This window comes from Oncorhynchus tshawytscha, linkage group LG01 (assembly GCF_018296145.1).
Source record: "Oncorhynchus tshawytscha isolate Ot180627B linkage group LG01, Otsh_v2.0, whole genome shotgun sequence".
Classification (NCBI taxonomy): domain Eukaryota; kingdom Metazoa; phylum Chordata; class Actinopteri; order Salmoniformes; family Salmonidae; genus Oncorhynchus; species Oncorhynchus tshawytscha.
The window spans coordinates 15,377,726-15,403,911 of record NC_056429.1 but is presented as its reverse complement, the minus strand read 5'-3'; the positions used below and the strand labels follow the sequence as shown (position 1 = coordinate 15,403,911).

General features: G+C 43.7%; 1 protein-coding gene across 1 annotated transcript in view; it reads right to left on the bottom strand.

Moving 5' to 3' along the window:
• Positions 1 to 213: 213 nt before the first annotated feature.
• The window catches only part of LOC112226663 (protein phosphatase 1H), a 41,203-nt gene continuing 15,230 nt past the window's right edge, over positions 214 to 26,186 (bottom strand). The window contains exons 2-10 of the mRNA XM_024391171.2: positions 25,014 to 25,185; positions 22,970 to 23,329; positions 15,236 to 15,348; positions 14,705 to 14,789; positions 13,893 to 14,011; positions 8,862 to 8,925; positions 7,065 to 7,172; positions 3,671 to 3,822; positions 214 to 3,191 (exon numbers count right to left, since the gene is read on the bottom strand). Coding sequence (XP_024246939.1) covers positions 3,044 to 3,191; positions 3,671 to 3,822; positions 7,065 to 7,172; positions 8,862 to 8,925; positions 13,893 to 14,011; positions 14,705 to 14,789; positions 15,236 to 15,348; positions 22,970 to 23,329; positions 25,014 to 25,185 — 1,321 coding nt within the window. The 3' untranslated portion in view covers positions 214 to 3,043. The remainder of the gene's footprint in view (positions 3,192 to 3,670; positions 3,823 to 7,064; positions 7,173 to 8,861; positions 8,926 to 13,892; positions 14,012 to 14,704; positions 14,790 to 15,235; positions 15,349 to 22,969; positions 23,330 to 25,013; positions 25,186 to 26,186) is intronic.

Sequence of the window (26,186 nt, the reverse complement as noted above, 5' to 3'; positions counted from 1 at the left end):
GAATGGGCCACAATTCACCCAACTTATTGTGGGAAGCTTGTGGAAGGCTACCTGAAACGTTTGACCCAAGTTAAACAATTTAAAGGCAATGCTACCAAATACTAATTGAGTGTATGTAAACTTCTGACCCACTGGGAATGTGATGAAATCAATAAAACATTCCCTCTATTATTATTCTGACATTTCACATTTAAAAGTAAAGTGGTGATCCTAACTGACCTAAGACAGGGAATTTCTACTTGGATTAAATATCAGGAATTGTGAAAAACTGAGTTTAAAATGTATTTGTCTAAGGTGTATGTAAACTTCCGACTTCAACTGTATTGAGTAAGTTTAGCGTTACAGTGTGATTGAAATGTAAAGCCAATGTTCCCACACTAGCAGAGACTGCATTCACGGTAAACACTGCTTAAATCGGCTCAATTGGAAATTACCTTTACATTTCTATCACACAATCTGTAACGCTTCGGTGATCCAGACTGAATAGAGCCCTGGGCCTCTTTCTGCAATGAGCAGGTCAGTCAGAGAAATAGATGAGTAAAGTTTGTGTTATCAGAACAAAAACACTTTGAAACAGCTTTAAAATAAACATGCCAAATACATTAAAAGGAACAGACACAAATTAACATGGATTAGGCCATGACTAGACTAATTTGATTGGATTAGAAACAGTGCGGTCTTAGTCAGCGACACACACATCAACACCTCCCTAACAACGTTTTTAAACAACTCAGAGATGAATCAACTTAAAACGACATCTAGCAAGTCCCAAATTCTGACATCACAGTGACTGTGTGAGTGTTTTTAGAGCGCCAGTGGCATCAGTAGAGGTCCCACGGCAGTAGGAGAGATGTGTACAATGTCCATTAGCGTAGTTCATGACTGGACATCCAGGAACATTGTCATCATACTGCATTGAATAAAGGAAGTTCACCTGGCATTACATCCTCCATTTTCTAATCCAGAAAATGGAAGAGGTGGAAACACAAGAATACACTGTACATCCTTCATACTGTATCTGAACAGCAATCGATTCAGGTTAATGCCCTAAATGGTTAGTTTGCAGAGTATTGTTCAGCAAAGTGTAAATACCAGACTGCATAATAACAAAAGGATTCAGGATAAAATAAGAATTCCTGTACAGAGCAGAGGAGGCTGGTTGGAGGAGCTGTAGGACAGGCTCATTGTATTGGCTGGAATGGCATTGAATGAACAGTGTCAAACCTGGTTTCCATGTTTGATACCAGTCCATTTATTCCATTCCAGTCTGTACAATGAACCGGTCCTCCGAAAGCTCCTCCCACCAGCCTCCTCTGGTACAGACACATTTTCTGTATAGCATCCGGCATGAGAATTGGTCACATAGCTCCCTGAGTTGTGACACATGTTCAGTAAACTACAAGTAAAGATCACTTAAAAACAACAAAAAACAGAGAGCCACAGTTTTCATACCAGCATTCAATTTAATCTCATGTGTTTCTCCCAAACACTTGCTAATCAATGTATCTGCTTTAGGGATGTAATTCTAGCCTTCAAGAACTGAATGTTCATATGAGAGATCCACACTCGTAACTTGAACTTTTGCATAAATCAAGCATTTGTCTCAATAAGATAAAATGACAACCATGTCTCAATTTAGGACTCAGCTGTAAGAACATTCAGTAAACTTGACCCATTTTACATCCTATTCATGTCTCTATACAGAACACTTTTCCTAATATTTTGTTACAGAGCTAAACTAAGCTATATTTGTATGAAAACTAGTGACAATTAATTAAGGAATGGCTGTTTCATATTTGAAAAGTAAACGAGCACGCAAACAGGATGATGCAAACAAGTATTTGACAAATAGGAAAATAAAAGGTTCAACTGGGGCAAGGGATTGGATATCTTGTTTAAAACAAAGCAAAAACATGAGGTAGCTGTTTCACAATTATGTATAAAATGTGTTTCTTCACATCCTTTAAGTAAATCCTATTTCAGGGTCATCGCAATGACAAAGAAAAAACAAACCTGTCAAAATTAAGAAAAAATAAACAATGAGAGATGAACATTGTCACTGGCAATAAAACGACCATAAGACTGACTTCATTCACCTTACACTTGGGGAGGAACACCCAAACAATAGTTCTGAAAGCTGAACGCTATAGTTTGTCTGTGGTAGGATTGTACTGTCTAGGTCAGTGACTTATGTACGTAATGGATCATAGGGACAGGAGAGGTTTCATAACGTACAGTATATACAGACAACTCAAAACAGGTTCTTTACACTGTACAGCATGGATATCTAAAATCCATTCATTTCTAAGCATTTTTACTTGTTCATAATCAGTAATATAGTAACAATATCTCATCTAAAAAGGATAAAAAACAATCCCATAAAGCATTGCACTTTGAAAGAGAGTCCCTTCGTCTTTCCCCATGCGATATCCATAAGAAAAGTATTGCCTTTGTGAAAGCAATACTCTTCCATTGCATCAGAAAATATTTGGCAATGCAGGAGCCGTAGCCTACTGAAAAACAAAGGGTTGGTTATGAATTACTCTAAATACATGGCCCCGGTGGGCCTTTAAATCCAAAATTGTCCTTTGTTCCCTTGCAGCACAGAAACACAAGAAGAAACTGAAGGTACTGTATATTGGAACATCCTGAGAGTTTCCTTCCTTTCACAAGAGACAAGAACAATCATGCTACCCTGTACTGTACAGCAACCAGCAGCCATTTTGTTTCCTCAGGAAAACCGTTCGGGATGAAGCACTGTGTGAGCACCAGGGCATTGATTTTAGGACAGAGGGGATAGGATAGATGGTAGAGGGGGGCAGCCTGTCTAGAGTCCCATGGTGGGTGGTGAGCTGGACCTTAGCTAGGTCTGCCGGTTGGGAGAAGCCTACAATTGCACCCTATTCCCTATATAATGCAATACTTGTCATGGCCTTGGCCTAAAGTAGTGCACTATATAGGGAATAGGGTGTCATTTTGGACACAGAACCTGTCTCGAGTCCCATGGTGGGTGGTGGTGTGGTGAGCTGGGCCTGGGCTACGGCTAGGTCTGCAGGTTGCCGTACCTCAGAGGGATGATGTAGACAGAGATGTCGTCTCCGGAGCCCAGACGTTCGTTGGCTATCCTCCAGCCTCGGTCCTTCAGGACCCCCCGTGCCCTCATCACCAAGTCCTGAGCTGCCATCGTGTACCTGGGTCACAATGGAAGAGACAAAAGACAGTTAGAAGACACTATACTTTGACATAGTTAGTTGTAATCGTCTGCCCTATCTCCATACAGTGTGTGAACAAAGAGCAAGAGAATGATGACATTATAACCTACACTTTAGAAAGTCTCTATTCTCTATACTCTCCCACCAGTCATCTGGAGTTTACTTAACCCCAAACTAAGAAAGGGGTAGGACATTTCAGAAATGATTTCAATGTTGTTATCACTTAAATCAACCATTATGCCATGGGATCCTCAAGAAAGGAACCTTTACGTTACTAGTCTCATAAGCTCTTCATCGACTTCAGAAAATACTTTTAAAATATGTGTAATTACAGCGAGATACTGTAAGAAGCATATCCTCTCCAAATAAGAGCGAGGTGAGTGTGATTTGACCACAGCATCTGTCTGTTAGCAGCTGGGCTACAGTAGTATGAGCGGAACATGGAGCGTAGAACATGCCTATACTGGTCGTCAGGGCCACAGTTGGCAAGAAAACCAGTGACTGCCTCGGCAACGTCCTGGTTGGATAGGACGTCCCACAGCCCATCTGTCCCCATCACCAGGACGTCATCCACCCCATGTTCATACTGCGTCAGAGGGTACACTTTGACCTGTGGATGGGGAGAGAGGGGGGTAATAGTGATGTTATTACAGAGAAAATAGAAGATCACAGACACATCCGGTCTGCACTTTAGGCCATTAATGGTGATAGAAAATCAACATCATTCAGAGGTATGCACGACACAATTTGTAACACCGTCTCCCTCCACACAATATCCCTTTAAGACCGGTGTGGTCTTAAAGGGATACTTCTGGATTTTGGCAATCAGGCGCTTTATCTACTTCCCCAGAGTCAGAAGAACTTGTAGAAAACATTTTTATGTCTCTGTTCCCAGTATGAAGGAAGTTAAAGCTACACACAATACCCCATAATGGCATTCATAAATCTTTGCAAATTGAAATAAATAAATAACTGAAATATCATATTTACATAAGTATTCAGACCCTTTACTCAGTACTTTGTTGAAGCACATTAGGCAGCAATTACAGCCATGAGTCTTCTTGGGTATGATGCTACAAGTTTGGCACACCTGTATTTGGGGAGTTTTTCCCATTCCTCTCTGCAGATCCTGTCAGGTTGGATGGGGAGCGTTGCTGCACAGCTATTTTCAGGTCTTTCCAGAGATGTTCGATCATGTTCAAGTCCAGGCTCTGGCTGGGCCACTCAAGGACATTCAGAGACTTGTCCTGAAGCCACTCCTGCATTGTCTTGGCTGTGTGCTTAGGGTCGTTGTCCTGTTGGAATGTAAACCTTCGCCCCAGTCTGAGGTCCTGAGTGCTCTGGAGCAGGGTTTCATCAAGGATCTCTCTGTACATTGCTTCGTTCATCTTTCCCTCAATCCTGACTAGTCTCCCAGTCTCTGACGCTGAAAAACATCCCCACAGCATGATGCTGCCACCACCATGCGTCACCGTAGGGATGGTGCCAGTTTTCCTCCAGACGTGACACTTGGCATTCAGGTCAAAGAGTTCAATCTTGGTTTCGTCAGACCAGAGAATCTTGTTTCTCATGGTCAGAGTCCTTTAGGTGTTTTTTGGCAAACTCCAAGTGGGCTGTCATGTGTCTTTTACTGAGGAGTGTCTTCCATCTGGCCACTCTACCATAAAGGCCTGATTGTTGGAGTGCTGCAGAGATGGTTGTCCTTCTGGAAGGTTCTCCCATCTCCACAAAAGGAACTCTGGAGCTCAGTCAGAGTGGCCATCAGGTTCTTGGTCCTCCCTGACCAAGGCCCTTATCCCCTGATTGCTCAGTTTGGCTCGGCGGCCAGCTCTAGGAAGAGTCTTGGTGGTTCAAAACTTCTTCCATTTAAGAATGATGGAGGCCACAGTGTTCTTGAGGACCTTCAATGCTGCAGATATTTTATGGTTACCTTCCCCACATTCCACAATCCTGTCTAGGAGCTCTAGGAGAATTTCTTTGACCTCATGGCTTGGTTTTTGCTCTGACATGCACTGTCAACTGTGGGACCTTATATAGACAGGTGTGGGCCCTACCAAATCATGTCCAATCAATTGAATTTACCACAGGTGTTGTAAAAACATCTCAAGAATGATCAATGGAACCATGACGCACTTGAGCTCAATTTCTGGTCTCATTAGCAACGGGTCTGAATACTTATGTGAATAAGGTGTGTGTGTGTGTGGTGTAAATGCATAGATCAGCGCTACTCCATCTACTAGCACTGCTACAGCACACGCTCTTCAAGTATCTGGTATAATCAAAAGGCATCCTGCAGTATGTCACAATCAGAGAGCAGTAAGTAATGCCCCTGGCTTTGGTCTTTGTACAAAGTGCCATGGTTTGAAGTATTGTTGTTTCAATGTGCTGGTAGAGGGAGTACTGTTATGGTGATAACCATGGACATGTTGCTATGTTGTTCCTCCATAGGAGGCATATCACGTCACCTCAAACAAACTGGCAGTGCTAGTCAGTCACTGAACAAACACTACATGAAGACGGTGTTGTAATAGTGGTTGTGAAAGAATCAGTCGAAAGGCTATATGCAAAAAATATTGTCTTATCAACCTCTGACTGGAATAATAACCAGCAATGGGAGACACAATCTTACGAATCTGTTTCACAATACAGTTCAAGGGAGATTTCGAAATTGAGACATCATACTGTAAAACAGTGATGACTCTCCCACTAACCACATCTTACTTTTGACCCACAACAGGAAGAGCCTTGACCTTGGGTTCACCCAATGGGAAACCGTGGAAACCACTGACCGCTGGATTCCATAGCAATTTTATAACCTCCATCTTATATACATACTGTCTGCACATGTATTTACTGTGACTTTAAAGCAACAGCAAGGGCAGATAGACGGCAAGGAAAAAAGGTTCAAAAGAAGAGATCTTCAAAAAAAAGCTAATCTACTGTAGTAGTTGCATACTGCCTGAACCATGACTGAACTCAGAGGGTGATGAATTAAAGATCAAGAGAGTGTTGAGAGCTTCCTGACTATCAGGAGGCAGGAGGTACGTGTTCAGTGGAGGGTTGGTTGGGAGGTGAGAGCTTCCTGACTATCAGGAGGCAGGAGGTACGTGTTCAGTGGAGGGTTGGTTGGGAGGTGAGAGCTTCCTGACTATCAGGAGGCAGGAGGTACGTGTTCAGTGGAGGGTTGGTTGGGAGGTGAAAGCTTCCTGACTATCAGGAGGCAGGAGGTACGTGTTCAGTGGAGGGTTGGTTGGGAGGTGAAAGCTTCCTGACTATCAGGAGGCAGGAGGTACGTGTTCAGTGGAGGGTTGGTTGGGAGGTGAGAGCTTCCTGACTATCAGGAGGCAGGAGGTACGTGTTCAGTGGAGGGTTGGTTGGGAGGTGAGAGCTTCCTGACTATAAGGAGGCAGGAGGTACGTGTTCAGTGGAGGGTTGGTTGGGAGGTGAGAGCTTCCTGACTATCAGGAGGCAGGAGGTACGTGTTCAGTGGAGGGTTGGTTGGGAGGTGAGAGCTTCCTGACTATCAGGAGGCAGGAGGTACGTGTTCAGTGGAGGGTTGGTTGGGAGGTGAGAGCTTCCTGACTATCAGGAGGCAGGAGGTACGTGTTCAGTGGAGGGTTGGTTGGGAGGTGAGAGCTTCTTTTAAGACTTGATGGGCCCTGGTCAAAAGTGGTGAACTATAAAAAGGGATAGGGTGTTGTTTGGAACATAGGCATTGGCTTCCTCTCATTGTATCATGATGATCTGAGGTCAATAAGGATTGATGCACTGGAATGTGATTACGGCACTATTAAAAAACCCATCAGGTTATTGATAGACAGGAAATAGAAAATGAGGAGTACAGTACTCTACCTCGGGACAGCAGGACAGGAAGGGCTTGATGTAGATGTTGGAGTCATGCACTTTGAGCTCGTGGTCTCCCAGGCCCCTGGTGACCCCGATGGTAGCCAACACACGGGCCTGTGGAGGGACGAGACCATCAAAGAGAGGAACTATAATCACCTCCCTCTGACCCTATGATCCTCATTCCCCAACTCTGTTTTGGCAACAACAATTATTTCAAACCAATGTTTGGAATCATTTGATCCATTGAAGTCTTTTGATGTGTTGACCGCAGGGTCAATTCTACCGTTTTTTCAACTCTGTCAACTCAGCGGGATAGGGAATTGAAATAACAAACATGAATTAAAAGAATCCTCTTAAAATAATCTACTAAATTGAAATTCTATTTACCTTGGCCCAGATAAATCAATCATACTCCCCTCTGTGAGATTCCTTATTCATCAGGGCAGAACTGAAAACTGGACCAATGATGGCCTCATGACCTTAATAATGATGACCTCCAAGGATATGTTCTCTCTGATCTTCATAAACACAATCCTTAACGATCTCTCGCCTCTCTCCCTAGTCTGAGATGCCGGCACAGTCTACGGTCTCCCTCATTTGTACTCTGTGTGAAATTCCTTTTGATTGCTACTGTCTGCACATATCGCCTCTGTCTCTGAAAAGGGCTATCGGCTCGGAGCAGTACTAATTGAATCTATATCAAATAGGAGCCATGTGAGGAGGAGAGAGAGAGAGGAGGGAAGCGGTGAGAGTGAGGAGAGAGGAAGATGAGAAAGAGAATGGGAGACCGAGGGGGGCGAGGAAAGAAAGAGGGGGTAAGAGTGAAGGTAGAGGAGAGATTGAGGAGGCAGTTGTACAGTCCGTTGGCCTGACCTTGGATCAGTGTGCAGTGCAAATGCCGCAACTAGATGAAAAGAGAGACTAGATAATGATGGAGAGAGACAGGGAGAGAGGGAGTGAGAGAGAGCTCCTCGGGCGGAAGGAGAAACATCCTGGGATTAATTGTTGAGCGTATGTACCAACCCAACATGCTGTGCCAGGCTTTGAAGTGCTCTGGCGTTCCTCTCCAGCACATCCCCATGCGCTCCCTTCTATCGCCATATCTACCCATCTCTCCCTCCCTTCTAACGCTCTATCTACCCATCTCTTGCCCTCTCTCCCTACACTCTATTGCCCCATCTACCAATCTCTCTCTCCCTTCTAACGCTCTATCTACCCATCTCTTACCCTCTCTCCCTACACTCTATTGCCATATCTACCCATCTCTCCCTCCCTTCTAACGCTCTATCTACCCATCTCTTGCCCTCTCTCCCTACACTCTATTGCCCCATCTACCAATCTCTCTCTCCCCCACTGTAAAGGGGGGACAGGCCTCGGCTGGCACTTGAACAGCCGACTGTGATAGGAGAGTTAGTGTGGTAACAGACTGCACTTGGGGGGATATCTTCTTGGTCCTCAACTAACGAAACATCCCTCTACTGCCTACATGTCAGATGATGGGCATAGTAGCAAACTGTGATAACCAGACTTTGGCTTGGCATCTCAGGAACCACATTAACAAGATATAGGCTAGCAATCTTATCGTGTGTGCAGTGTGACTGTTATAAAGATGGTCTGTAACGCCACCATAGTGAGCCTTCCTGCAGGCTGAAACTGCTCCTTCTTCCAGTGTGACACTGGGTTGACTAATGGTGCCCTGGTGGAGCTTTGATTACAGCTTAGCAACACAAGGCTGTGGGAGTAACCCTATCAGCAGGCAGGGAGCAGGGAGAGAGGCAGGCGGTTCGGCGAGAGCAGTCTTACCTTCTTCCCTTCGCCGTAGATTAGGGGAAACTTCAGGTCGTCGTCCTCAATGGTTTTATATGCCCTGCACACCGGAGAGAAGAGACTTTAATGGGTTTTTGTTTTATGGCAGCCAGGCAGGCAGTGGTTCGTACGCAGTGTGCCCGGGAGATACACCACCTCCCTCAGGGCCTGTAGACGAGACGAGCTGAGGAGAGAGTTAGGAAGAAAAGAGAAACACCCAGACAATACAAAGAGAGAAAACATATCTTCACATTTTTTTGCGCGAAAGTATACCCTTGTGACAAAGTAGGAAATACCAATGAATGTATGAGATGGTTTTCCTGTTTCAGATTGTGTGTGTGTGAGTGTGTGTGTAGAGAGGGGTGATTGATTGATCCCCCTGTATAATCCCCCATATTCTCAAAGCAGTGCTTAAACAACCCCCACTCATGCATTTTTCAACAGCATGTGACTTGTGAGTCGATGAAGATGCAGTACAAGAGATCAGACTGGAAAATATTACACACGTGCTAAGGAAAGGTCTTACATTTGAATCTGGGCATCGATAGTACATTCAATGTAAAAACGTCTGGCTCCTTAAGAAAGACAATGTACTAATGCACATTCTTTTTCAGTGTTAAACGTTCCACCTTCCTTTCTAAGCAGCAGTTATGACCACATCGAAAGTAACCACCCCATGGTCACAAATCACACACCATTTATACTGGATTTTCTATTCTATATTCACACCTGGTCCTGCATGTGAATGTGATAAACACCAGCTTGGTAATGAAAGCCATCATACCATATCTTGTCAGATGCATTTCAGCTGTGCTGGTGTAGAGAGAGGAGGGTTAGACAGGACTGGAATGGTTTTTAGATTACTGGTTCCACTCGGAGACCATATGCTTCCACCCTGGGCCTGCAGGACTCACACACTCAGCACTTTCTGCAGCATGCAGAGCTAGATCTGAGGCCATGTTATCCATCCATCTACAGTATTTATCTATTCATCTATCCACAGTATCCATCTATCCACAGTATCCATCCATCTGCAGGTATTCCCAAACTGGGGTACGTGTACCCCTTGCCGTCAGAGGTACGCCAAATAAAAATGTGATTCACATTTTATTTTCAATTTTTTTTCTTCACATTTTCAAAACAGTCCATTTATATTTTCCAACGGGGCCGGGCCATACATTTGGGTGTTTTTTCCCCCCTCGCCCGAGTAGCCTCGTTTCACTGCCAAAAATAAAATTAAACCATCTAGAGTTCAGAGAAATAACAACAATGCCAAATACAGGTAACCTAGTCAAATAATTAACATCCAGTCACATTAACCGTTACTCTTTCGCAGGAATTCCACTAACCGTCCGTATGTAACCTACCATAGCAGCTGCTCATGTTGGTATCTGTACTAATGGCGCAAAAGCCATGACAGGGAGACATAGTGGAGTGGTAACTCGCATGCAAGCAGTTGCTCCCGACGCCACTTGGGTACATTGCAGAATCCACCGAGAGGCCCTTGCTGCCAAGGGAATGCCTGACAGCTTGAAATACGTTTTGGACACTACAGTGAAAATGGTAAACTTTGTTAAAGCAAGGACCTTGAACTCATGTATTTTCTGTACTATGCAATGATATGGGCAGCGACCATGTAACGCTTTTTACAACATACAGAAGTACGCTGGTTATCAAGGGGCAAAGTATAGACACGCTTTTTTAAAAGAGACGAGCTTAAAGTTCTCTTTACTGACCATAATTTCACTTGTCTGACCGCTTGCATGATGATGTTTCTCACACGACTGGCCTATCTGGGTGATGTTTTTTCCTCACCTGACTGATCTGAATCTAGGATTAAAGGGACTCTCCGCAACTATATTCAATATGCGGTACAACATTTAGGCTGTTTAAGTAGTTGGAGCTCTTCTCGGTCTGCATTAACAAGGACAACACACAGGTCTTTCCATCATTGTATGATTTTTTGTTTGCAAATGAACAAACGTGATACAGCGAAGCACCGGAGTTACTTGGGTGCTCAATTATGCAGGTACTTTCTTGAAACGGATCACACAAACAACTGGATTCTTTATCCCTTCATGCCCTGCCTCCAGTCCACTTACCGATATCTGAACAAGAGAGCCTCATCTAAATTGCAACAAACGGTTCTGTGAAAATTTAATTTAAATCAGAAGCCACTGCCAGATTTCTGGATTGGGCTGCGCTCAGAGTATCCTGCCTTGGCAAATCGCGCTGTTAAGACACTGATGCCTTTTGCAACCACGTACCCATGTGAGGGTGGATTCTCGGCCCTCACTAGCATGACAACTAAATACAGGCACAGACTGTGTGGAAAATGATTTAAGACTGAGACTCTCTCCAATACAACCCAACATTGCAGAGTTATGTGCATCCTTTCAAGCACACCCTTCTCATTAACATGTGGTGAGTTATTCACAATTTTCAATGAACAAATTAGGTTTAATATGAAAGATGGTTAAATAAAGAGTAAAATTATTGATTATTATTATATTATTATTTGTGCCCTGCTCCTGCATGTGAGCCGGGTTGTGACAAAAACTCACACTCATTCTTATGTTTAATAAATGTACTGGAGTGTGTGTGGCAGGCTTACAATGATGGCAAAAAAGAACATTTGAGAGTGTGCTGACCCTGGTGCTAGAGGGGGTATGCAGCTGGAGGTTGAACGTTTGAAGGGGTATGGGACTATAAAAGTTTGGGAACCACTGATCTACAGTATCCATCCATCCGTCCACAGTATCCATCCATCCATCCGTCCACAGTATCCATCCACCCACCCACAGTATCATCCAGCCATCCATCCTCCATCCATCCACCCGCAGTATCCTCCATCCATCCACAGTATCCTTCCATCCATCTACAGTATCCATCCACCCATCTACAGTATCCTCCATTCATCCACCGTATCCTCCATTCATCCACCGTATCCATCCATCCACAGTATCCATCCATCCATCCACAGTATCCATCCACATCCACAGTATCCATCCACATCCACAGTATCCATCCATCCACCCACATCTACAGTATCCATCCACATCTACAGTATCCATCTAGTGTTATACAAACTTGTAAGGCTGAGCACAGAAATACTGTCCTTCACTTTAGCACTTAAATATGATCTATGGTCCTTTCTGACTCATTCTGTGGGTTTCTTTTCATTCCATCATTTCACCTACAAAAACAAAGCTTTATACTGAAAAGCCCCAGCAGCCTTTATGATTTCAAAGGACATCTAGCAGACATCTTCAGACTAGTCCCTATGGGGACTGAGTCAGACTCCCAGTGAAGTTAGTGTTTTACCAGGACGCTCCCAGTCTCAGAGCTCGGTCTCTCTCTGTCTAGCTGGAGATAAAGCATTTGTGACAGCGTGACATACACACATTAATCCCCTTATAATACCTGCTCCCACTCATACCTCTGGGACTGTCAGGGACAACACTATGGTCGCTGCAAACAGCACCAGACATTCACAGGCTCATTTTCCTGACGAAGACTCAGCTTGGGGTTGAAACATTGTCCAATGAACCTACCCCTGGGAGCATGTACCAGTGTGTGGATTTCATTGTTCATTAGACCATGGTTTTATACAGTGTGGTGGTCTATTTCAGACAACCACACTGTAGTGTGTGACAGAGGAGAGGGGAGGAGAGGTGGTGGGTGTAGTAACTGCTAGCCTATATCATCCACTCTGCTGGTGATGAGAGATGGATAGATGGGCAGGAGAGCAGTGATCTCATCTCTTACGAGTGGGCAGGGCCACTGCTCAGTGTACTGGGGTGATAGAGAGAGACATTAGCGTTACGTGCTCAGTATACAAACCATGACTCAAACACACACACAGGCACTCACACATCAATAAACTGTGGGGTGACATTGAGGGGCCGTCAGCTGCAGTCAGTCAGACAGATTGTGAGATTAGAGAGTAAAGGCAAACCTTAAGACAACCGTTTGCCCAAGTTTGATAGACTATAAATCGATGCAGTGTGCGTTCAGAATTAAAACAGGGCCAAAGTGGACATGGGTGTGGGCCTACAGTATCTCTCCAAAAATAGACTATTTACATCACACTGCCATCGTAGACAAGAAAGAGGGGAGTGCATGTGGAGAGGGAGAAGGAAGAGAGAGAAAGACAAAAGAGAGCAGTAAATAAATGTGTGACAATGATGAACATTCTAGGATTCGCCCCTCTCCTCCCCTTTGTCTCGGAGAACAGGAGTCCAGTGAGACAGCTTGAGTCCCATGATCTCCTGCTCCTCTCTCTCTCTCTCCCTCCTTGTCTCCCTCCCTCCCTCCACTGTTGGCTGCTGGGGTGTTTGAACATGTAGAACATGCGTGCTGCTAAACATCCATCAACTGAACACAGCCTTGAAACACCACCACCTGCCATCCTTAACAACAACCCCCCCATCTGCACTATCAACTCACAGCCCAGCTCACTGCCAACTGGGCATGAGAGGGAGGAGGTGGTGGAGGGAGTGAGGGAGCACAGACAGACACACACACAAATGCAGTTACGTCTTTTTGTCTGTTAGTGTCCAGTTGTAGTCCTGAGAAGAGGCCACTTTTAAAGGAATCTGTTTAAAAATACATCACAGGCATGTCTGAGTCAGTGAGACAGATCCTCAGTTCTGGATTCAATAAGGAGCAGCACGGCTCTACCTCGGCACATCTTAAATGCACACAGACAGAACCGCATTGAGAAAAGCTCCAGCACCAATAAACCTCCAATCACCTCTTGCTCGTTCACTCCTCCCTTCAGTCTGCCTCTGTAGTAAAGATGATGTGGAGCTGTGATGGGCCCTAGTTCTGTCCAGATCACTGATGAGCTGAAATGTCCCTGTCATTCATACAGACAACACAGAATGTCTGGGTCTATCAGAGCATTCCCTGTCAATCAGCTTTACTGAGTACCATGGATGAGAATGAGAGTTTCAGATAGAAAGAAAGACAGACACAGAGAGACAGTTGGGTAGAGACAGACCAGACAGATAAATAGATACCCACCAGCCAGACATAGTGAAGTCCCGGTAAAGCATCCTCTTCCCCACCTCCTTCCTCTGTACACGTCTGGGGAACTCCAGATGTGTAAACTCTCCTCCTAACAGGTGCGGCTGCATGTAGGCCTTTACAGAGAGAAAAGAGAGAGGTAGAGAGAGAGAGGAGATTGCCTTCCTATCCACTGGGCATTTCAATCACAGTCTATTAAACCAACCAAGACACCAGGCAGGAGAGTTAAGCCTAGTTACTGTCTGTACAGGGAGTCATATGTTGTGATAACTGACAGCTGTGCTTAATAAGAACAGAGCAGACCTGGGTTCAAATACTATTTGAAATCTTTCAAATACTTTGATCGTTTTCTCTGCCTGGAATGTTAGATGGCTGGGGTTTGCACTTTTGCGACTAGTGTATTGGTTCCATTGCTCCAGTCAAGCACAGCTAAAGTTCGCTATGATTCAGGGGGTTGTAGTCGAGTTCCTCCACTTACCGGGAACTGTGGGAGCTATTACGCAGACCTGAGCAAAAAATATTAGCATTTTGTACTTTATTTCCAAATATCAACAACACAATATTCAAAGTTCTCAAAAATGTAGTCGAATATAGAGAATCAACTGAAGGCAATTATTTCCCTTGATATTTCCCTGGGACATGGTCTTATAGCTAGATCTAGGAAACCGTTTGAGGAGCATTGACTCAAACAATAGAGCAGAACACTTTTGCAGTTTAAAATAATGACAAAAATACATGTACATAATGAGTGAGACATATACATATGTAGTGACTTTGTTGTGATACAGTAGTTTAATTCTTGCTCTTACCAGGAACTGCAGGCGTTGCCTCTCTGACTCTGGTGTGAACTCTGTAGACATGGGGATGACCTCTCCACCTTGGATAATGATCGCTCTGAAGGGCAACAAAACAACATGTGTTTATTTCTGTTAGTGTGTGTGTGTGTGTGTGTGTGAAAATACAATGGCTCTCCCACACCACATGTCCCTGCAAGAATGACCTTAATACTAGTAGACAGCATGTTTTCTCTGTTAGCCAAATTGCAAATTAAAGGCTTTTTAAAATAACCACACATTTGTGAATCATTATATTAATCAAGTGTGCAACACTATGTGCAATATTAGTTTAGATGAGAAGCTCCTGTATAGTTTGAATTGGTATCCTTATTTTGTTTGTCTATATACTATTACAGTGTGCTAATAGCTGAACTCAAACCTGAAGCCGGAATGTGGCTTTGGCCACACCACATCCAAGGCTAGTGTAAACAGAAAAGTTGAGAGAGATGGATCTCACTAGACATATTTTAGTCATCGAAATCCACCCGTGTGTGTGTGTCTCACCTGCTGTCCCCGGCATTTCCAACATAGAGCTTTCCCAATAAAAAGAGTGCACACAGAGCAGTACAGCCTCCTGAGATGTTAAACACAGCCTTGTCTCTCTCAATCTGGGCATCCTGAAAACACAACCCAACAAACACATAAGTACACACACAGAAAAAAAGCTTGGTCTCTAAACATATATTTTCCAATTACAAAGTAGCACGAAAGAAGGACCTGATGTGGATTAAAGTCCTTGCTACAGTAACATACCATATATAACATTTGCATTTATAATAGTTCTCGATTAGCTGATGCCAAGGCAGTAGCAACTCTTCCTGGGGTCCAAACACATTAAGGACGTCTCACAGTAAGAGCATTATGTCCAGGAGCAAAAACAATAAATGAAAACCTAAAGATGAGGGGAGGTTTGAGGGAGTACTCGTTATTACACGGCTTAATTAGGTTGATTAATTTAGCACTAATTAAAAACAGAGAAAATTATTTTAAAAATCCATGATGTTAATTCATTAATAAAGGTGAATAATTAATCTGTCACTGAATTCATCAAAAAGCTAACATTTAAAAAAATGTAACCAATCAACCAACCAACCTATAGCTCCACCAAAATGATGTACTATTTCACAAGTTAACCCTTTCTATTCTATACAAGTGAGAGAGTCGTGGAGAAGTTCAAATGGTTTGAAGCACAAACCAGAGTATGTAGCCATGTCCGAGCAAGAACAGCTCATAGGGCAGCAGCCAATCTCATGTTTCTGTAGCGTGAAGCAGCTCGATGTACATTGTACACACCCCTGGATAGGATGCTGGTCTATCACAGGGTCAACAATCCTACTGTGACACTGGCTGTATGAATATGGGTCCAGACCAGGAATTGATGAGTGAAAATGTGTATCCTGGGTTACAGCAATGTCATGAGTCTCTAGAGATATGTTAAGAGTGAAGAAATAATGCACGCTAATACATGTACTCTGTCCCTAGCATGTAGTCCGCTGTGGAAAACACACACGGTTACTTTTACAAGACTGTGTGCGTGTGTGGTTTGTGTCAAATAAAAAAATTGTATAGGGCCGAATACAACAGGTGTAGACTTTACAGTGAAATGCTTATTTACGAACCCTTTCCCAACAATGCTGAGTTAAAAAGACAAATATTTGCTAAATAAAAATTTATAAAAAATATTTTTTTTTACTGAGCCATTTGAAATAAATGAATTAGGCCCTAATCTATGGATTTCACATGACTGGAAATACAGATATGCATCCTTTGGTCACAAATACCGTAAAGTAAATGGGATCACAATGGGCCTCGTCACTACCTTCTGTGCATTCAAATTTCCAATTGATAAAACGCAATTGTGTTCGTTGTCTGTAGCTTATGCCTACCCATACCATTGCCCCAGCACCATAGGGCATTCTGTTCATAACGTTGACATCAGCAAGCTGCTCGCCCACATGACGCCATAAACGTTTTCTCACAACTTGAGACATCTGTGGCATTGTGTTGTGACAAAACTGCACATTTTAGAGTGGCCTTTTGCCCCCAGCACAAGGTGCACCTGTGTAATAAACATGCTGTTCAGCTTCTTGATATGCCACACCTGTTAAGTGGATGGATTATCTGGGCAAAGGAGAAATGCTCACTAACAGGTAGGGGTAAAAGTGTCTAGGCAATCAGGATATATAATGAACAGTAGCAACAGCATATGTGAAGAATGTGAAAGCGTGTCTGTGTGTGTGTGTGTGTGTGTGTGTGTGTGTGTGTGAGAGAGAGTGTGTTTTGTGTGTTGGACTGTCAGTGTAGTATATATGAGTAGAGTCTAGTGAGTGTGCATAGAGTCAGTGCAAGAGAGTCAGTGCAAAACAATTAAAATAATGAAATAAATAATAAAAACAGGGTCAAAGTCAATAGTCCGGGTAGCCATTTGATTAACTAATCAGCAGTTTTATGGCTTGGGGATAGAAGCTGTTTAGGTGCCTTTCGGTCCCAGACTTGACGCTCCGGTACCGCTTGATGAATGGCAGAAGAGAGAACAGTCTATGACTTGGGTGATTGGATTCTTTGAAACATTTTTTGAGCCTTCCTCTGACAACGCCTGGTATAGAGGTCCTGGATGGCAGGGAATTCGGGCCCAGTGATGTACGTCGGATGTGGTAGGGCTTGCAAACTATCACGGAGGATTATAACGGGAAGCACAGCCGAGAGCTACCCAGTGACATGAGCCTACCAGACGAGCTAAAACGGCTTCTATGCTTGCTTCGAGGCAAGCAACACTGAACCATGTATGAGAGCGCCAACTGTTCAGGACGACTGTATGATCACACTCGCCATAGACGATGAGAGTAAGACCTTTAAAACAGGTTAACATTTACAAGGCAGCACAGCCAGATGGATTACCAGGAAGTGTACTCAGAGCATGCGCTGACCAGCTGGCAAGTGTCTTCACTGACATGTGTGTGCATGTGTGTGTGTAAAACTCTCCTGTAACAAGGCCCTAGTGACACGCCAGCAACCGTTTCCCACCACTGCTGTCGGCTTGGAGGAGAAACACATTTCTCAGGAGATGTGTGTGTGTGTGTCTGTGTGTGTGTGTGTGTGTGTGTGTGTTACGAAGGGGGAACGACGTGAACAAACGTGTCCTTCACCCCGGGTGAGTTTTGAATCTGTAGCGGTGCATACATATTCATCCTGTCAAACGCCTGTGGGAAGCCTTCAATAATAAATATTTTCCTCATAAACAACTAGCTACACCTTTCTTCCCTTATGGCATCTGGTAGGCACAATGGAGAAAAAAACAATTTCACAATTAAACATACAAACAGTCAATGCAGACAACAAGTTAGGATTAGGGTTTTTACCCCATTACAGGCATAATTGACTATAGCTTTAGTGGGTTAAATGCATGTATTTCCAGAGCAGCAGAGAGGAAGACTGCGCTTCCCAAAGATCTGATCTTCCCCTGTTATTTCTGTCCTTCTGTAAACAGATTGCTGATAAGGCCGTCGTGAGCCATGTTTCTTTTTGATGTTTACTTGTCTCTGTGTGTTTATCAGGCTCTGGTAGCCTCCTCCAGACACGGCCCGTTTCCATAGGAATGTGGTGATTCATGTCAGCCTGAGAACTAGACTCCGAGCCGGTGGTAGGTGGTTACCCCAGATAAGAGAGGGGTAAACTAGTCAGACAGAGTTACTGGCTAATTTGCACCACCACCCCAAAAATGATGACAGATCTACATTTATTTGAGAATTAGGTTAATTAAAATAAGAAGCGAGAAGAGATGGGGGAGCAGAGGGACAGAAAAGTGTTGCCTTGTCCCTGTGAAGAGAGAGTGACAGAGCTAAAGAATGAGAGCGATAGAGGGAGAAAAGAAAAGAGAGCAGCTTTATCACGTTATGAAATCAAGTATGTGAATAGTTTGGAATATCATGGTACGGGTTTAACATCTAAAATTCTCCATAATAGACTGCTGTTGAATCAAAGCCAAAAATGTGTGTGACATCCACACACCTGTATTGCCATGACAGTGTACTGTTATTTGATGAAATTCTGGATTTATATATAGATGTTTAATCTTAAATTCTTGTACATCACACTTTCATTATAACACAAACGTTAAGCATAAACACAGTCTGAAATGTGTACAGGTGCATGAGGTATGGTGTATTATTATTAGTCTCGATAGATTGGGTTGACAGTGACAATAGGCTGGGAAAATCACTAACTCTCAATAAATGGCTGCACGCTGCCATCTAGTGGTGATGTAGAGGAAACAGCTACCACCACAGTACCCAGGTTTGTCTGAAGTTATGCATGTTAATGTCAGCAGTTATATGGAACAGGTGAGATCAGAATGCATTTTGGCACTCAGATATCAGCATTTCAGGCTTAGATGTTATCAATTAGCTAGACACCATGAGGTGAACTCTCTCTCAGATGTGTAGATAGGAAACATCAGCTGAAGTCAGCAGTGACAAAAGCAAGAATCCTCAATAAAAACGTTAGACAACGAGGCTAAAAACCCACAACCTTCGTGACCCCTCATTGGCCAATCCTGTCATGACCACTCTTTTGATTGGCTCCGTGTGTATGACCACTGGGCTGCTGACGGAGCTGAATTTAAGTCCACACATCCACTTACAGCCCCACAACCAGATGTTGAGCAGCACAGACATTTTTGGAGGGCCTGCGGGTTGGAAGGGAAGAGTCCACCAATTGCGCTACTGTGGATTGACTGGCACCATATGCTGCTGATTTGAAGGGAACAGTCACAGATAATGGATTAAAGCGATGGGGAGATAGAGAGGGGGTAACACGCCTTATCACTGGCAGCCAGCTGTTAAGACACCCACTCGTCTTAATGCTAAGGAGCTGCCGGAAGAACACAGACAGCTGAAGATGGAGCAAATAAAAATCAAACCTGGAGTTCAGAAAAATTGTTAACTGGGTGGTTCGAGCCCTAAATGCTGATTTGCTGAAAGCCCTGGTATATTAGACCGTATACCACAGGTATGACAAAACATATATTTTTACTGCCCTAATTACATTGGTAACAAGTTAGAAATAGCAATAAGGCACCTCGGGGGGTTGTGGTACAGTTGAAGTCAGAAGTTTACATACGAGTTTTAGTGACTCCAACCTAAGTGTGTTTCAACCACTCAACAAATTTCTTGTTGACAAACTATAGTTTTGGCAAGTCGGTTAGGACTTTGTGCATGACAAGTAATATTTCCAACAATTGTTTACAGACAGATTATTTCACTTATAATTCACAGTACCACAATTACAGTGGGTCAGAAGTTTACATACACTAAGTTGACTGTGCCTTTAAACAGCTTGGAAAATTCCAGAAAATTATGTCATGGCTTTAGAAGCTTCTGATAGGCTAATTGACATAATTTGAGTCAATTGGGGGTGTACCTGTGGATGTATTTCAAGGCCTGCCTTCAAACACAGTGCCTCTTTGCTTGACATCATGGGAAAATCAAAAGAAATCAGCCAAGACCTCAGAAAGAAAATTGGAGACCTTCACAAGTCTGGTTCATCCTTGGGAGCAATTTCCAAATGCCTGAAAGTACCACGTTCATCTGAACAAACAATAGTACGCAAGTATAAACACCATGTGACCACACAGCCGTCATACCGCTCAGGAAGGAGACTCATTCTGTCTCCTAGAGATGAACGTACTTTTGGGCGAAAAGTGCAAATCAATCCCAGAACAACAGCAAAGGACCTTGTGAAGATGCTGGAGGAAACGGGTACAAAAGTATCTCTATCCACAGTAAAAACAAGTCCTATATCGACATAACCTGAAAGGCTGCTCAGCAAGGAAGAACCCACTGCACCAAAACCACCATAAAAAAAGCCAGACTACGGTTTGCAACTGCACATGGGGACAAAGATCGAACTTTTTGGAGAAATGTCCTCTGATGAAACAAAAATAGAAATGTTTGGCCATAATGACCATTGTTATGTTTGGAGGAAAAAGGGGGAGGCTTGTAAGTTGAAGAACACCATCCCAACCATGAAGCACAGGGGTGGCAGCATCATGTTGTTAGGGTGCTGTGCTGCAGGAGGGACTGGTGCACTTCACAAAATAGAAGGCATCATGAGTCAGGAAAATTGTGTGGATATATTGAAACAACATCTCAAGACATCAGACAGGAAGTTAAAACTTGGTTGCAAATGGGTCTTCCAAATGGACAATGACCCCAAGCATACTTCCAAAGTTGTGGCAAAATGGCTTAAGGACAAAGTCAAGGTATTGGAGTGGCCATCAACACAAAGCCCTGGCCTCAATCCTATAGACAATTTGTGGGCAGAACTGAAAAAGTGTGTGCGAGCAAGGAGGCCTACAAACGTGACTCAGTTACACCAGCTCTGTCAGGAGGAATGGGCCAAAATTCACCCAATTTATTGTGGGAAGCTTGTGGAAGGCTACCCAAAATGTTTCACCCAAGTTAAAAAATGTAAAGGCAATGCTACCAAATACTAATTGAATGCATGTACACTTCTGACCCACTGGGAATGTGATGAAAGAAATAAAAGCTGAAATAATTATCTTTATTATTCTGACATTTCACATTCTTAAAATAAAGTGGTGATCCTAACTGACCTAAGACAGGGAATTTTTACTAGGATTAAATGTCAGGATTTCTGAAAAACTGAGTTTAAATGTATTTGGCTAAGGTGTATGTAAAATTCCGACTTCAACTGTATATAGCCAATATACCACGGCTAAGGGCTGTATCTAGGAACTCTGTTGTGTCGTACTTAAGAACAGCCCTAAGGCATGATATATTGGCCATATAAATAATATTTTATTTGTCACATACATGCGTTTAGCCAATGTTATTGCGGGTATAGCGAAATGCTTGTGTTTCTAGCTCTAACAGTGTAGTAATATCCAAGTGATTTCTAACAATTTCACAAATACCTAATACACACATCTAAAGTAAAGGAATGGAATTAAGAACATATAAATATTGGTCGAGCAAAGTAAGTGCGGCATAGACTAAGACAGTAGAATAGTATAGGATACAGTATATACATGTGAGATGAGTTATGTCAGAGCTGCATAGAATAAGACAGTAGAATAGTATAGGATACAGTATATACATGTGAGATGAGTTAAGACAGTAGAATAGTATAGGATACAGTATATACATGTGAGATGAGTTATGTCAGAGCTGCATAGAATAAGACAGTAGAATAGTATAGGATACAGTATATACATGTGAGATGAGTTAAGACAGAATAGTATAGGATACAGTATATACATGTGAGATGAGTTATGTCAGAGCTGCATAGAATAAGACAGTAGAATAGTATAGGATACAGTATATACATGTGAGATGAGTTAAGACAGTAGAATAGTATAGGATACAGTATATACATGTGAGATGAGTTGTCAGAGCAGCATAGAATAAGACAGTAGAATAGTATAGGATACAGTATATACATGTGAGATGAGTTATGTCAGAGCAGCATAGAATAAGACAGTAGAATAGTATAGGATACAGTATATACATGTGAGATGAGTTAAGACAGTAGAATAGTATAGGATACAGTATATACATGTGAGATGAGTAATGCAAAACATGTCAACATCATTAAAGTGACTAGTGTTCTATTATTAAAGTGGCCAGTGATTGGATGTACCACACCCCCTCGTGCCTTATTGCTTAATTAACCTACTTCAGACATATAGGCAGAGTATGTCTGTATGTACATTAACCAGACAGTTATTATTAGAAAGAAAGAAGGAAGCTGCATTCATACAATGCTTACTAGTCCTATTCCCAGTGGGTTGCGATGTTGATCTCCGTATGCCAACTGCTTATATAAATCGGCAGAAAAGAAATACTGTAATTGCCGAGAGGCCGCTGATCAATGTCCATCAATTGAGCAGATAATGAACGGATAATGGACAGTTAAAGTGTGCTGGGATGTCTCTTAAAGTGAATGTGCTGTATTTAATTGATGCTGCCGTGTCCCTTATGCTATAATTAATGTCTAATTAATGCATGGTTAATATATGTAGAGTCCCTTACTCCCAGAACGTCACAAAATGCGTTCCTTCAGACCGGAGTTCAACAGGCCACAACATAGTTGTTCAAATAGAAATAGATGTAGAACAAATATGCCGGTCTCTGACATGTAAAACAAGGAATCACAGCCACTGTTTTCATTACACTTCCATCTACAATGTTCGCCTACTGAACATAGCCCTGAACTCACCATCTCTTTAAAGGCGTTCTCAATGGCTCCCATCACCATGCTCTCGTGATGGATCTTCTTCTCCGTGAAGAACCTGGTGGGCGGGGGGTGGCTGGGGGAGCCGGGGGCCCCTGCAGCCCCCCGCAGGGAGGCGGCCCTGGTGATGCCCCGGTGGGTGGTGGGGGTGAGGTGGTAGTTGGTGGGCTCTTCCCCCTGGATGATGGGGGCCAGCTGGGCCGGGTTCCTCAGGACATCCAGGACCTCCTGGAGGTGTTCTATGATGTGGTGTTGGAGCAGCTTAGATGCCACCACCGCTGCCCCTGAGCCCGCGTGGCCGTCAAACAGACCCCAGTAGTGGAAGGTCAGTCCGGGCTCCACGTCCTGGACACACACAGTAGTTCAGAAGGAAACAGATATTCCCCAAGCACAAACATATACTGTTTTTTTTTCCTGTGGTAGACCTGAAAACTGTAGCACACACATAGGAAGCTTGTGTACATCTCAGAGACTATCAAATATACATATATTCCTGTGTGGTCCGGCATGCAGACACACATGGGAATTTAAGTAGAACAAAACAAACGCATACAAACCACATGCATAAAAATACATCACTAGACTTCATGTACCTAAATCACTTTCATATCCCACTGTAGCTGCAAAACTATTGTTTGCAAGCAGTCTGCAGTGTACAACAGAGAAAATGCCAAAAACAGTACATCATGCTTGACTCTACACTGGTATTATTTCACTGTCTGATGAAGTGATTAAATGGGGCACTTGTGTAGGTGTATATTGGTGTAGGCTTTGAGTGGGCCTGAGTAGGGCGGGTTGAGAGGGACAGGAGGCTAGACATACAGCAGAGGGGGTAGATACTACAGCTCTGGAACCAACCCTGGTCCTGGTCATCTACAGGAACACAGCTACTAGTCTGCAGCTCTGTAACCAACCCTGTTCATCTACAGGAACACAGCTACTAGTCTGCAGCTCTGTAACCAACCCTGGTCCTGTTCATCTACAGGAACACAGCTACTAGTCTGCAGCTCTGTAACCAACCCTGTTCATCTACAGGAACACAGCTACTAGTCTGCAGCTCTGTAACCAACCCTGTTCATCTACAGGAACACAGCTACTAGTCTGCAGCTCTGTAACCAACCCTGTTCATCTACAGGAACACAGCTACTAGTCTGCAGCTCTGTAACCAACCCTGTTCATCTACAGGAACACAGCTACTAGTCTGCAGCTCTGTAACCAACCCTGGTCATCTACAGGAACACAGCTACTAGTCTGCAGCTCTGGAAACAACCCTGGTCCTGGTCATCTACAGGAACACAGCTACTAGTCTGCAGCTCTGGAAACAACCCTGGTCCTGGTCATCTACAGGAACACAGCTACTAGTCTGCAGCTCTGGAAACAACCCTGGTCCTGGTCATCTACAGGAACACAGCTACTAGTCTGCAGCTCTGGAAACAACCCTGGTCCTGGTCATCTACAGGAACACAGCTACTAGTCTGCAGCTCTGGAAACAACCCTGGTCCTGGTCATCTACAGGAACACAGCTACTAGTCTGCAGCTCTGGAAACAACCCTGGTCCTGGTCATCTACAGGAACACAGCTACTAGTCTGCAGCTCTGGAAACAACCCTGGTCCTGGTCATCTACAGGAACACATCTACTTGTCTGCAGTCTTTTGTCCCCATCCATCATTTACACTCCCCTTTCAGCTAACCATAATTTTGCAGATTAGTTGACATGGTCAAGTGTGTTAGAGCTGGGCTGGAATATCAGTCTTCACATCCTGTGTGTTAGTGCTGGAATATCACAACCCTGCACACCACACCCTGCAGCTCGCTCTAGAACCAGGCTTAGCGACCACTGCTGTAGCTGGAAGGCAGTAGACTGTAGCCTCATTTCGCCTTGCTTACCAGGCTTATATGTCAGGCTGGATAAGAGACTATGGATGATGTGAGGCCGGGGAATAGAAGAGTCTACAGGTCCTGATGTGATAGAATGAGGGGGAAGGCCCCAGGGTATTAGACTACATCTGGAAAGGGGGGGCTACTCACAGTGTTTTCCCTGAGCCCCAGCCCCTCTCCATTGGGCAGAGAGGACCTCCTCCGGGTGGTAGGGGGCCTGTTGGAGGTGGAGTTGCCCCCGGCACTGGGTCTACTCCTCACCACCACCACCTCACAGCACGCCTGGTCTTCGTTCAGATGGCTCTTCCCCGCGTTGATCACCCTGTGGGAGAGAGAGGCCAATGGGAAGCAGACACACATTCATTTCTCTCGTAAAGTAAGGGCAGCAGGTAAATCTGAAGCAGTGGATACTTTATGTAAACAAACAACTCATACAATGCAACAATAAATGAGCAAGAATTGGAGGGAGGAAGCTGTGCGCATTCTGGAGAGCTGAGCACCTGATTTCTGGAGAGAGATGTCTGTCTTCGCCATACACCTCTCCCCTTCTTGCCTCAACATTTTCAATTACACTTCAAGACACATTATCTTCAAAACTATTTCAGTGGTCACAGTAGTATCAGTGGTCACCAACCAGTCCATCACTGTCGACTGGTCGTTCTCCAAGGCATTCCTAGTCGATCACCAAACATTTCTGTAAAAACCCAACAATAAAGCCTTGCATTCCTATATATTCTTTTTTTTTTCATTTCATGTTGTTGGCGGTAGGTGCACTTGATTCAGTAGCCCTAGTGCCGGGAAAGCAACATGTTCCCATTTTGAATGATTTCATGTGTGAAGGTAAAACTTCACCTACCCGGCAGGCCCAGAGAGCAAATCAAGTGGAACTATAGGCCTACCGCTGGCCAATCAGATAGCTCAGATCACCATGTCTGCACAGTTTCCTCGAGCCATGGACTGTAAAAATAAGCTTTGAACGCACAGCAAAGTTGATACTGTGATATTTCAAAACCACGACTAGACTCAATGAATACAGCAAAGAGCTGTTTTATGAGTAAGTTCCTGTGTAAGTTGTCATTCAGCACTGTCAACACTTTGTTCAACACTTAAAAGCCATAAAATGGGCCTTTTCCCTACTTCCACTCAAGCCACAACCAGCACTGCAGCTATAATGAATGAATATAGCAAACTCTTCCGATAAGCCTGCTTTGCTATTATTAACAGCTTGTGTCTCTTAATATCAAGGAATATTTCACTTTCTCTGGTCATAGGAGTAGCAAAAATGAATTGGTGCATGAGGCAGAAATAATGCAGTGCGACTTG